The 12,316-nt window shown below is 50.7% G+C and overlaps 2 protein-coding genes across 2 annotated transcripts; both read right to left on the bottom strand.

Moving 5' to 3' along the window:
• Positions 1-355: 355 nt before the first annotated feature.
• Positions 356-1,677, bottom strand: FPRO_04809 (uncharacterized protein; the record flags this gene model as incomplete). Its single annotated transcript, XM_031230359.1, has 3 exons — positions 356-891; positions 953-1,505; positions 1,558-1,677. The coding sequence occupies 3 exons, from the start codon at positions 1,675-1,677 to the stop codon at positions 356-358; spliced, it is 1,209 nt and encodes a 402-aa protein (XP_031080504.1).
• Positions 1,678-2,886: 1,209 nt separating this feature from the next.
• Positions 2,887-8,088, bottom strand: FPRO_04808 (uncharacterized protein; the record flags this gene model as incomplete). Its single annotated transcript, XM_031230358.1, has 6 exons — positions 2,887-4,298; positions 4,352-4,751; positions 4,800-6,627; positions 6,724-7,207; positions 7,275-7,890; positions 8,074-8,088. 6 exons carry the CDS (start codon positions 8,086-8,088, stop codon positions 2,887-2,889), a joined length of 4,755 nt encoding a protein of 1,584 aa, XP_031080503.1.
• Positions 8,089-12,316: the final 4,228 nt, after the last annotated feature.

Genomic DNA, 12,316 nt, shown 5'->3' with positions numbered 1-12,316 from the left:
TAACCGCTCTTCCTCGCATACGCGGGTTACTGCTAAGATTGCAAAGCTTGCTTTTGTGAGCAGGACATGCAGATAAGCGGCAGCTCTCAAGACGGCACGTAAATAGGGAGTGGCTGGCAGGGACGGCTACCAGACAAGAACTTAGTTAATTACCAGCAAATGGCTCTATCATTCAAAACCCTAAACGCCGTCTCCTTCAAGTGATAAAAAAGAAATGTAACACAATCAACCGTCGAATCCGGGGGGTCACCCAACCAGCTGTATGAGAGCAACAAAGGAGGCAGGTATCTTTATTGGTATTCAAATCCAAATCGTCGCTCTGCTGCACAATTCAAAACATGCGTCGTGCCGGTATCTAATGGGAGTCATCAGGAAGCTCCTCGATAACTTCTTCAACCATTTCGATTAACTCGTGAATATCCGGTCGTTCAGCAGGTTCAACAGACAGACACTTCCTGACGACATCGCGAATCGGCTCGCTGATATCAACCGCGGGTGCTTGTTGTTGCTGTTGTCCTTGATGCGGGCGCATGCTGTTAGAACGCTTGACGCCAGCAGGTCCTTCGTCGGGGAAGCGCCAATCGCCACCGAGAACACATAGAGATAGAGTACCACCTGTCTCGTCTGAGCGCATCTCAAAGGGGGACTTGCCGACAAGGCAGGCGTAGAGAGTGCAGCCCATGGACCAAATATCAACTTTTGTATCAATTACCATGCCAGTCTGAACATCAAAAAGCTCGGGGGCACGGTAGGGCATGGTTGAATGTTCAGCGGCCGTGTCTTGAATCTGGAGGGCCAGAGACTGTGACGTAACAGGAATTGGCGACGGAGCGACGGATCCTAAATCCATGAGGATCGGGGTTGAGCCGGAATCATCGATCATTATGTTGCCTGAAAATAGAGGTGAGCATGGGAGCATGAATGAGACAAATACCCTGATGGGTGGCCTTACCTGGTTTGATATCTCTGTGGGCGTAGTGCTGAATTGACCTGCCTCCACTGACTTGGTTCTCCTCCTCCAGCAAACCCCGTTCTTGCTCGCCCTCCTCTTCTTCCTCGGTTCGCTTTCCTCGCGTGTTGTTTCTCTCGCCGTGGTTCAGCTCATCCTCTTCCCGACCCATGTGCATGCGCTCCACGGCAGGCTTATAGTCGTGCATGGCACGCAGAGCCTTGCACACTCCGAGGAAGAGCAACATGAGACGACGCTCAGGGAACCGGTCATGATTGACCAAGTTTGCGTTGATCATGTCCTGCAAATTACCGCGCTTATAGTATGGCAGAAGGACATAAACGGTTTTTGTCGCCTCGTCGGCGCCGCGCTCGGTTGCGACGGAATGGTCGACAGCGGATATGATGGTTGGAACGTGAGAAAAGAGCCGATAGGCATCGACTTCACGCATGGCCTGCTGTACCGATTCAGCGCCAAAAGGACATCGGATCTTTTTAAGTGCGAAAAGTTCGTGGCTTGAGGTATCTTCGACGAGGTATACGTAAGAGAAGCCGCCCTGGCCAATGTCAGCAACGTGGAGTATAAGAGCGCGGTGTTCGTTAGTCTACCTCTCCAAGTAATCTTAAGATCTTGAAGCTCCGGTTGTTGATCTTGAGGTTGGGGTTTCCGGGAAAGCAGTTAAGACAGTTCCCGAACGAGTAGAAGAGGTCCAGAAGTACTTGCGCCATGATATGTTGTGAATATGGTGATACGCTGACTTGGAACCCTCTCCAATGTGCAATTAATCGTCTCTCAGCTTCGTCACAGCAGACGCCAGTAATCAGAGATTCGCTATGCAGTCCGAAGGACGAGGAGAGAGCTGCGTGCTGTTCAGCAAGATGTTGATCGTCAGGGACAGGTGTGGTTGTGGTTGTGGTTGTGGTTGTGGTTGCTGGCGATGCGTCGTAATTGAACAAAAGGAAGAATTATCAATCACAATGTGGTTTGCCTATCCGCTTGCTTCCATAGGATTACAGCGAGAGTTGATGCCGAGCAGAGAGAGCGACACAGTGCCGAAAAGGGGAGAGGAAAAGTTGAATGTCGAGATGTTGTCTTTGGCTGATGTTGGAAGCTGAGCTGAGAGGCTCTAGTTAGAGTCTGAGCCACATCAGCCATCAATCAGCCTTGAGCATAAGGCAGGTTCCTTTAGCTGGCATTACCTTTACCTTACATCCTAGGTATAGTAGGTAGGCAGTGCTACGTACCTCAAATTGGAAACACCGCGAAAAGACACTAGCCCGATCTAGTTAAGCTCAACCTCATCTGTGGGCCCTCTGGAGTTCCCGGATACCTTAAGTAAGCTGCATAGGTACTTGAAGTTCCCAAGGTAGATTCTTGTTATATAGCCGTCCGTCTCTATATTGATATTCATTTTCCTGGGGAATTTCCTTGGGAATTTCCTTCGCCACTCAGGCCGCTCACAATTGAATTGCTCGAACTGGTGTTACGTTCCTCGGCTGTTACGGATATGCGTTGAAACATTTTCCTAATTTGGTCTAAAATAAACTAAACGGCGAAGTTCGCCGCATACTTCTAGTGTGATTTTGCAACAATACCTAAAGGACTCGAACAAGACAGCTTTCACTTGCATCCCGCTAACTCCCATTCATTCATACATACGTACATACCCAATTGCGAATCCCGTTCCAGATGGTGGGTTGCATCAAAGCCTTTGATGAGTCAATCAGTCCTGCCCACTCAGAACCAACTTCAGAAGCTCACAATCCTCTTGGCCCGTTGGTATATACTATATAGATGGAAGGATTTTATCCCAATCCAACTCATCTAGACGAGCAAAAACTCCGTTGCTCGCTCTCTTCGACTCTCATTAGTGTCTCCCCTGTGTGCTCAAGCGTTGTCCATTTTCATCGGGCAATTACTCTCCTGTATTCTTCTGATCAAGAAAGGAGATTGCGTAGCGAGGGGCTGGCGCTCGCTCCACTCGCCGGGCGACTTGAGGGAGGCTGTGGTCCATTTCGAGGGCCTGTTGGGCTCCCATGAGGAGCAGGATAAGGCGGCCTCTGCGGGTGAAGCTCATGAGAGAAACCATCGTGCCGCGGCGGAGGTGGTGGTGCCCCATTCGTCAGGGTTGGTGGTAAATGCGACGCAGGAGGAGCAGGCGGAGGAGCGTTGTGTCCGTGGGTTTGATACGGATGAGTATAACGAGGCGGCGGCGCTGGTCCATTCAGTCGTCGAGGTGATGGAGGAAGTCCGTTGGTATAGGGCTGCGACGCGGGGCCACCATGATGGTTTGCTGGCGGTGGTGCAGGTGGTGAAGATCCAAGCGCAGGTCCCACAGCTGGAGGTGGTCGCAATGAAGACAGTGTGGATATCGGTGGTGCATTGTGAATTGGGACTCCTCCATTGATGTGTCGAGGAGGCGAACCTTGTTGGCTTGCAGGTCGTCCCCAGTCACTATATGATGGTCGTTGAGGTGGGAGGGGTGCGTATGGGGCAGGGGGAGGAGGCCGGGCGCCCAGTGCATGATCTGCGACGAGTGCAGGTGCTTGCATTGGTGGTGGAGGAACTGTCGGAGCATGAACTGGTGGAGGCCAGGCATAAGCAGCAGAAGGATTGGTTTCACGAGGAGCAGGCACCATCTGAGGCGGACTGCGCAAAACATGTGTTGTCGTACCTTGTATGCCTGAGCCGTGAGTCGTAGGTAATGGAGCTTCTGCCATGAGAGGAGACCGCCGCGGGTGCGGCTTTGCTGTACGCTGGGCCTTTCGACACTTGTGGCATTGGAATCGTCTCTGTTCTACGAATTTCTGCGCCTCGCTCCCGAGTGTGCCGTAATGCCCGTTGGTGAGTTCGCGTTCCTGCGAATTATCAATCGGCCACCACTTCGGGCTGGTGTCAATACCACAGGTGATGCAGACCTTTTCTCCTGGTTGTTTTGAGTCCGATGCCACGTCTCCCGTGTCCCCATTTCGCTGCTGACCCCACCCGCCATTGGGAATATTTGTTGTCGAGGACCTGCGTAGGCCAGGCTGAGTCGTTGTACCTGACAACTTGGCGGCGTTTGTCATGAGATTGGCCTTGCGGACCGTACCTGTCAGTGCCAGGTCGGCCTGCTTGTAGTTCTGTACATAGAGCTGCAAAGCATTAAGTCCCAATTCATCCACAATATCTTGCATCTGATGAATTGTCGTCTTCGTGGGGGCGTGATCCTTACACCACACGGTTGCCGACATGATGCCACTCTCCCCATTGATGGCCACGATGTTAAACTGGTCTCTTCGCGTACTCTTCACAGATGTCACTTCAAATCCGAGAACGTGTCCATGTTGCCGAGCGCATTCCGCGTGGACTGTATTCTGGTTAGGATGGCCAATCTTTTTCTTCTCTCTCATTGGGACTCACATGGAATGCGACACTGATGACACGACACACAGGCTCCATCCTGTTTGTTGCACACTTGACAAGTCTCATCATATCTGCTCCTGGGAATCGAAGGAATGCCTTCCGAAGGCTCCAGTGCTTTGGCGTTACCAAACTTGACTTCTGGGGTCCAAACAGCGCAGGTAACATGGACCCAATTGTTGTCCGCGGTCCTCTTGAGTGGTTCCCGAGGGTTGATGGGGCGATTCATCTCTTCCTGCTTCTTGCGGTAAAAGTCCGCAGCTTTCCGAGCTTGCTGAATCTCCAGGCGTTCTCGCTCACGATCCTTCTCCGACATCTTCTTTTTGTGATGTGTTATTTTCGGCTGTTCCACGAAATCATGTTCTGTGTATTCAATGGGACAAAGAACACACTTATAATGCTAGGTCGACGTTAGCGCAGGCGTATAGATGGGTTTGAGGCAACATACGATCGAGACTTGTGGGTTTTTATCGTTTGCACACATATCACAAGTCCATTTCCCGGAGTTTCGATTATCCATGATGCCATAGCAATTGCGGTGTACCGTCAGGCGGCATTCGCGGCACGACAAGTGCTGGTCCCCCTGAGGTTCCAGTTGACCACAGACTGCACAAGGCAGCACAAGAGGTTTGGGGATTGCGGGGACTGGAAGGTTTTCCACACTCTTGTCCTTCTTCTTGGAAGTGGTAGAGCCGGCTGCACTAGCAGCATCCGAGTGACCATTATCCACATCCTTGTCAGAAGCTGCACCTTTAAGCTTCTTCCGTGGCGGTTCTTGTACCGCGGCAGCGGCTGGGGTTGTTGAAGGAGTCGGAGCCCGTTCCGGCGTCATCATGCCCATTTCCTTCGCGACTTGTAACTCCCTGAGAAGGTCCTCGTCTTGCTTCCGTTTCCAGCTTCGACCGCTGCCCTGGTTGACCTTCTTGGACACCTCGTCCACATCTTCATATCGAATAGCATATCTGCGCCATAACTCAGCGCAGCGACGGCACAAAGCTACCACCCGCTCTTGGCCCTTTTCCTTATTCGAGTTCTTCGAGCCCCCATCGTTGACGATCCCAGGAACGGGGTTCGGAGCGCGCCTCCATTGTCGCGAGAAAGTCGTGGAGCAAAATTGACACATAAATCCTTGCTTTTTCTGACTTGCTTTCTCAATATCAAACGCAGAATCATCATCGTTATCCGCAACATCATCTGCCAACTTACTGGCAGCGGCTTCTGCTCTCTTGGCCTCCTTCTTTCCTTTGCGACCGGCCTGGTTCTCCAAGACCTGCTTCCCACGTGCCGATTTTTTCCAGGCGTAGTAGTAACGAGTTACCATGCCATAGTGCATAGTTTTGACATGCTTTCTCACAAGATAGAGTTCAGAGCCGTATTTTATCACTGCTTCCTCAAACTTCTTTTGCTCTGTTGGTGTCAGTTCTGGTTCTTTGAATGCCTCTTTCTTGGTCTCAGAAAGATCCTTGAGAGCATGTTCCATGTTGAATTCTGCAAGAAACAATTTGTTGGCAGCCACGTCTTGCAGGTTGGTCGAACGTTCTGGCAATCCAAGATCTTTTGCCATCCCTTTGGCCTTTTCCATGTACTCGTTAATGTCCTTCTCTTCAATCACTTTCTCTGGGGGGGGAATCCACATGCGAGTTGCAGTACATTTGGGGTCGTCGTCGTCAAAATCTTCTCCCCGAGCTGTGTAGCCGGGTGGCATGTCTTGAACCCACTTCGGTCGCTTCCCGCGTGAGATCTTATCGGCTTCAATAGCAGCCAATGCTTCCTTGGATTTGGTGTCTTTCTTGCCGTTTTTCTTGATCTCAAGCGGTTTAACGTACTCGACCGGTTTTCCAGGCCACGGGGAAACATTTGCTTGATTCCTGGGTCCAATTCTCGTACTTGCGCGGGGATAAATTCTGTCGTCGTAATCGAGTGCGTCCTCGGGCTTGCAATGCATTCCCAGATACCGGTACGGCCAAAGCGAGGCCTGGTAGATTTGCTCGGCAGTGCCCTCATGGTGAGTATGTTCTCCTTCTTCGGGGCTGGTACGATTAGTCTCAAGCCCCTGCATCTCCTCGTCCTCCTCATCCATAGGATCATCATCTTCGGCATCGAAGCTTGGATCATTAACATTAGGTGTATTACGAGCCTCCAGCTTCCTTTCCTGGGCTCGACTGCATGCTGCACACGACCAGGCAAAGCCTCTGGATGGCTTCTTCAATAGAGGTGGGTTCACGCAATTCATATGGTATGTGTTCTGACACACTGCACAGTCGACCGAGTCGTTGCTAAACACAACCAATCATGTCAGCCACTGAAGCATGGGTTTGTGATGATGTGGATGTGGGACGTGGGGCAGGCAGTGTAAGTCAGTAGGTACGTACCTTGCGCAATAGCCGGCGCATCGCTTGCAGAGCTTAACGGCGCTAGTGAGCTCCTTGCCACGCCCCTGCTCGACTAGCACGTATTTCCAGCGCTCGTCCAGAACCTTTTTCACATTGGCTGGGACGTTGACAATAGAACGCGTCGGAATCAAGTCGTAGTTCTTCTGGATATAGCGATCGTACAGCTTATCGTACCAAAAGGTGTCATGAGCCTTTCGATATAATTCCATATCCTCAATCTCAGCCTTGTGGTGAATCTGACATTTTCCGCGTAGCGCCGTTAACGGGCTGATGTCGGAGTGCATCGTCGCAAACACCATTCGGAGGTCTGTAGACTTTCGGCCAATGTCCTTGGGTCTGTAGTACCAGTTGATGCGAACAGCTTCCACGGGTTTGCTGCTGTCATTCTGCACATGAAGGAACTCCATGATGCGACCCAGGTAATAGGGTTCTCCAGGTGGCTCACAGACAAGGTACACATGATCTGCGTCGCCAGGTTAGCCACGTTTGGTCCGAATTTCTGGTGGGCCACTTTGAAGGAAGCATGTTACCATTTGGCTCCAGCGATGTACCATCATCGGCCACCATTTTACCATTGACAGGGCGACTTTTGCAGTTGTCAAAAGTCAGCATATTAGTTTCTGGCCATACGATAGACGGAGTCGTTCCGGATGCTGCTGCTTTTTTGGTCGAATTATTGACGGATGTCGCTGGGTTAATGGAACCGGCTGTATTGCCCGCGACCTTGCGCTTCCGTGCGGGCTGTGAAGCAGCCGGCTGCTGCGTTGCCGTGGGCAAATTGTTTGAACTGCCCAACCGTTGCTCCTTGGGAGCATTCGCTGCCTGCGCTGCCTTTGGCTCATCTGTGCCAGCCTTGCGCGAGCTTGCACCGCCACGAGGCGCATCGCCATTCACAGCAGCACTGGACTGACGTGAAGTCTTTTTGGAATCACTGTCCTTTTTGTCGTGATAGTAGTCATAAACATCACCATCAATGTCCCTGTCCTCGGCGTAGTTAATACGCGAGGTACCAGTTCTGTTACGGGAACGTGTGCCGTATGGAAAGGCTGAATCTGCCCCAGCTTCCTTGGCTGCGCTGTCCAAACTCGATTGATTGGTCATCGGCCCTGGCATAGATTGAGCACCAGGGTCAGAGGCGTTGGAATCCTGAGTGTCGAGTTAGAGAATGGGCCCAATCGCGATCGCGACCTCACAGCTTTGTGAGGTGAGTGAGTGTGAGTGAAAGTGAGAGGCACGAGAGTAAAAGTACAAATACTTAAAAGGATCGTGTGGGGGAAAAAAGGTGGACGGTAATCAAGGTGCGTTAGATTTCCATATCTAGGTACTCACATTGTGTTGTGCCATGACATTCAAGAGAAATCACTTGCGCAACAACGAGATGTGGTGAATCGCGTATCAAGGCATGCCCAGAGGTGATGGCTTGAGGCGGAAATTGTGGATGATGAAGTCGGCAGGAGAGTTTCGTATAGTTGTCTGATGTGGAATAAGAATAGATCGAGGCCGCTTAGGTGCTTCACTGCTTCGGAGGAATAACTTGAGACTCGAAATAGATATCGTCTGCCCTGCAAGTAGGAGTGTGTAAGTTGAAGAAGAAGGAAGAGGCATGATTCCCAGGCGCCGGGAGAAGAAACGTTCTAGCATTGGCACTGCACACTGCACTGGCACCCCGAGGCGACGGCCCTGGCCTGGTCGATGCACCCACTCTGCTAAGAATACACTGGGGGCGTTGATAGGCCAATCTTGTAGCGGATAAGTAGCCACTAATCAGGTGGCGGCTGATTCACAGACACTGAAACTCAGGTTCTGTCCCCGGTACGATAGAGATAAACAACACTTCTACATATCGCACCCTAGTCATCAGTGTTACTCTCTAGTCTCCACGGGGCCCATCTAGGTCTCGCAGCACTGACGAGCCGACGGATCTCAACCCAACTCTGAGGCGTGCCCATGGGTCCACGGGTCCTCCCACAACAGAGAGCAGGCCATGCCGGGGGGAGAACCACTGCAAAGCCGGTCACTACATTGGACTTGGTTGTGACTGTTGCGGTCGAGGCATCAGACCGGCTTTTGGTGGGAAGATCCTAGGGCCTGACTGCCTGCTAACAAGACCAAGGAAGTCGGGATTGGCGTTGGCCAGGCTAAACCGACCACTTTGAGGAAACACGAATGCTCATACCAAGTCGATCACATATACAATGCCACGGTCTGCATTGTCACTGTCCAGAACACTTACAGGCCATGTAAGCAGCATAGAGAAAAGATAGAGGCGTGCGCCCGTCAACATGATACATAACTTTCTCGAATGATGGAGTCCACCTATCTAAGTAGCCTTAATATCACCAGGCCTTAGTTTCCGCCATTCATCTATGTAATTCAATTCCACCTATTGTCAAAGACAAAAAGATGTTCTTTTCCGGTTCCTATCTGGCCAGCGGTATCTCTCTGTCTGGCCGTCTCTTCCTCAATTAGACTCGGCAACTTTTTTTGTCCTTCACTGCCATTAACACCATACCAAATTTGCCCAGCCCAGTTCGTCATGTCGACGTTCATATTGAAAAGCCAAACTGCCCTAGAAACTATCGCCGCAAGCCCCGCCACGGGCCTAGAAAGAGAATTACGTTCTGCTGATAACGAGGCCATTGGAGACGATGTTTTTAAGAAGAATGTGGTTCTGAAGTGAACTTGAACTCAGAGCATGGAACATGGAGCATGGGCGCCAAGTCATCCACATTTTCCGTTGCATCTCCCACACCCTTGCACGCCCTCCCTCGACTGAATCGAACAAATACGTGGTACTCCGTAGTTGACAAAGAATTGTCTTCAGTTGTTAACGCTCCGGGCTTCTGCCCGAGAAAGCCTCCAGATATTACGATGAGAGCCTCAAGTTAACTCAGTTGGGTCGTATCTTCTACACTGTGGCTTTTGTGTCGCTCTCTGGGTATGGACTCTCCCAAATGGCATGCGTCTAGCGTACGTATAGACTATCACCAGTATAGAGTGACATGCATGTTCATTTACCTCCCTCCGCTGAAATTTCTATCGTCGGACATTCTAATAAGCCCACAGGCATGGACTACCGCATCCCGCATCTCTTTCAATGCTTTTGAAAACAGAACAGGGCTTCAACAAACAATCGACCACAGTACTCATCTCAGCGTAGCTATGGATACCTTGGCTTGAATAACCGCTAACCATGCCAAATGAAGGTGAACCAGCTCATATCTCCTTCCTCTCTGCGGCCATAGTATCTCGACGATGACTTCCAGTCTGACGCACCATCATGCCTAATTGCCTATCTAATTAGGTAGCCAATGATGGCTAGCATAGCTGAATCTATGCCAACTGGTCCTTAAGTAAAGAGCCCAAATCACTAGGAATTTCTTCCATCGCCAAACCTGGCTAAGCGTAGCCTTAACCGTTAGGCGCGAGGGAAAAAATCGAGTGCGTGGTGAAGATGTTGAGATCCTCGTGGGAGCTGACGGAAGGGAGTTGGTAATAGGGCTAAGATTGAGCTGGCGTAGTGAAGCCAGCTCCACCAACGTGGCCGGGGCTCTGGTTGGATGGATTGAATGGATTGGAGGTTACACTGGCTTACTTTGGAGATTGTCCATGCCCTGTAGCGGTACGTACTGCATGAGTCTTCTACCTGAGTACCTTAGGTAGGTAGGTAGGTACTGTACTGTACCTTACCTACGAGGCAGGTAGATAGTTGAGTAGCTGGGCTCGGTCTGTCTTCTTCAGATTAGGTTGACGATTTGATGATCGGATGGTAGGTGGTATTCCCTTGGCCTAGGTACGGTACGGGCATCTGCCAATCCTGACCAGGAGACTTTCATCGACTTGTTATAGTACCAGTGCAGGCATACCTAGGTTCAAGGTATGCTTGTCTCAACTCCCTCATTGCTATAATTTACCAGGTGCTAATAGCATTAGCGGATATGCCAAGTAGGCCTTGCTACTCTGGACTTTCCGTTACTAACCACATACCTTAGTAGTGTGTCGAGTTTGGTCTTGATTGCGCATGCCAGCGACTGCTTGATCCTCCTGACAGGTGGCCCCTTGTTTCACCGAATTGCCACAAATGAGATATACTACTGTGAATATAGCTGAATGAGGCTCTCGCAAGTCGGTGGAGAACACATTTGAGAAAATGGCGATTTGCATCAGTACAATCATTGGATGCTTCTATGTGGTCCCAGTCCTGTCGCGTTTCGCAGAATTTGTTGTTACCTATGAATCACAGCGATGGCAATTTGAAACGGCAACCATGTCTCGTTGAAGGGCTGGTCTGAATCACATCCTGCAGTAGACAGCCGACCTGTGGATTGAAGACGTCAAGAGGCAAAGTGCATTTCTGTACGTTGAAACCCGTCTCTGGTGCAGATTCGGCACAAGAAAAGGTAGAGATGACATAGAGTTGATTTATTAGTGTAGGCAGCCAAGATCCTAGCTGCAGAGGGCAATGCCGCACGGTGCTGTCAAATGGTCGTCGAATCAAGATTCCTTGGATGGATCGAAAAAGCACACCCCTCAAAAGTGACTGCCCCTCCCGCAAAGGGGAAAAAAACGTACCGGCCAGTTGAACCACCTTGTTAAAGGGTCGTGGGGCAATACACAACCCGGCCACAGGGGAAAGCTCACAACGACGCTTGAACCTCAATCCACACGACGCACTGCAATATTGTGATTAATCACGGAGGAACGCTAACCAAAAATCATAAGAATGAATCTGAGACCATCCATCCATCCATCTCCGTACATGGGAGATCCTTTTCTTTGGAAGTACATCGATCTAATATAAGATCTCGTTGGCTGTCAGGGTACACATGCGGTCGGCCCAAGAAGGGAGTGGCGCCATGGATGCAAGGTACCTCGTACGCAGGCAATGAATGGATTATTTGTATCTGTGTGCAGCATGTGCAGGCAGCCTGAGTCTATTCCCATAGTGTTACAGAGTTAAGGCAGAGACATCTTAATAATGAAGAACAAGGGATGAAAGCCCCGAGGTTTGACGCTGAGAGAGGGAAATGACATAAGTGATGAGGATGGCCAAGTTATTGGGTGGAAACAATTTAAAGGCCAGACTCCTAGCAAGCAGGGGCACTAGCTGCCTTAGGTAGTAGGTTCCATAGCAGGAAGATTGGTTGGTCGTACGGGATAGGTCAGTTTATGGATGATGGGTGGAAGGAGGGCGAGAGGCGAGAGGCAGACCCGACAGGGCATATTTATGCCACCTGCCGTTGGCGGTCGCTGCCCTGAAGAACAGTGCAGGGTTCATAAACTTCTTAGCGTCAATCGATCGCATCCACCCAATGAAAGCCCTCCATTGCCGCGGGGCACCACCAAAAGCCCTGCATCGGCTGCTGCCCGCCGTGCCTGACACCCCACGTCTGGTCTGCTGTTTTACCACGTGACTTGGCGTTTCAAGGTCTCTTTCGACGCGTTGTCTCAACGCGTGTCACGTCACATTTCCTGAGGACCAGTCAAAAAGGATTGTTGGATTTGGTGGCTCATTTGAGTTTCGCTCTCGTCTTGTTTCGTCTTATTTTCTTTGTCGTTTTTGATACCCATC

This window comes from Fusarium proliferatum, assembly GCF_900067095.1.
Source record: "Fusarium proliferatum ET1 genome assembly, contig: FPRO_scaffold004, whole genome shotgun sequence".
NCBI classification, from domain to species: Eukaryota; Fungi; Ascomycota; class Sordariomycetes; order Hypocreales; family Nectriaceae; genus Fusarium; species Fusarium proliferatum.
This window is presented reverse-complemented; position numbering and strand designations above follow the sequence as displayed.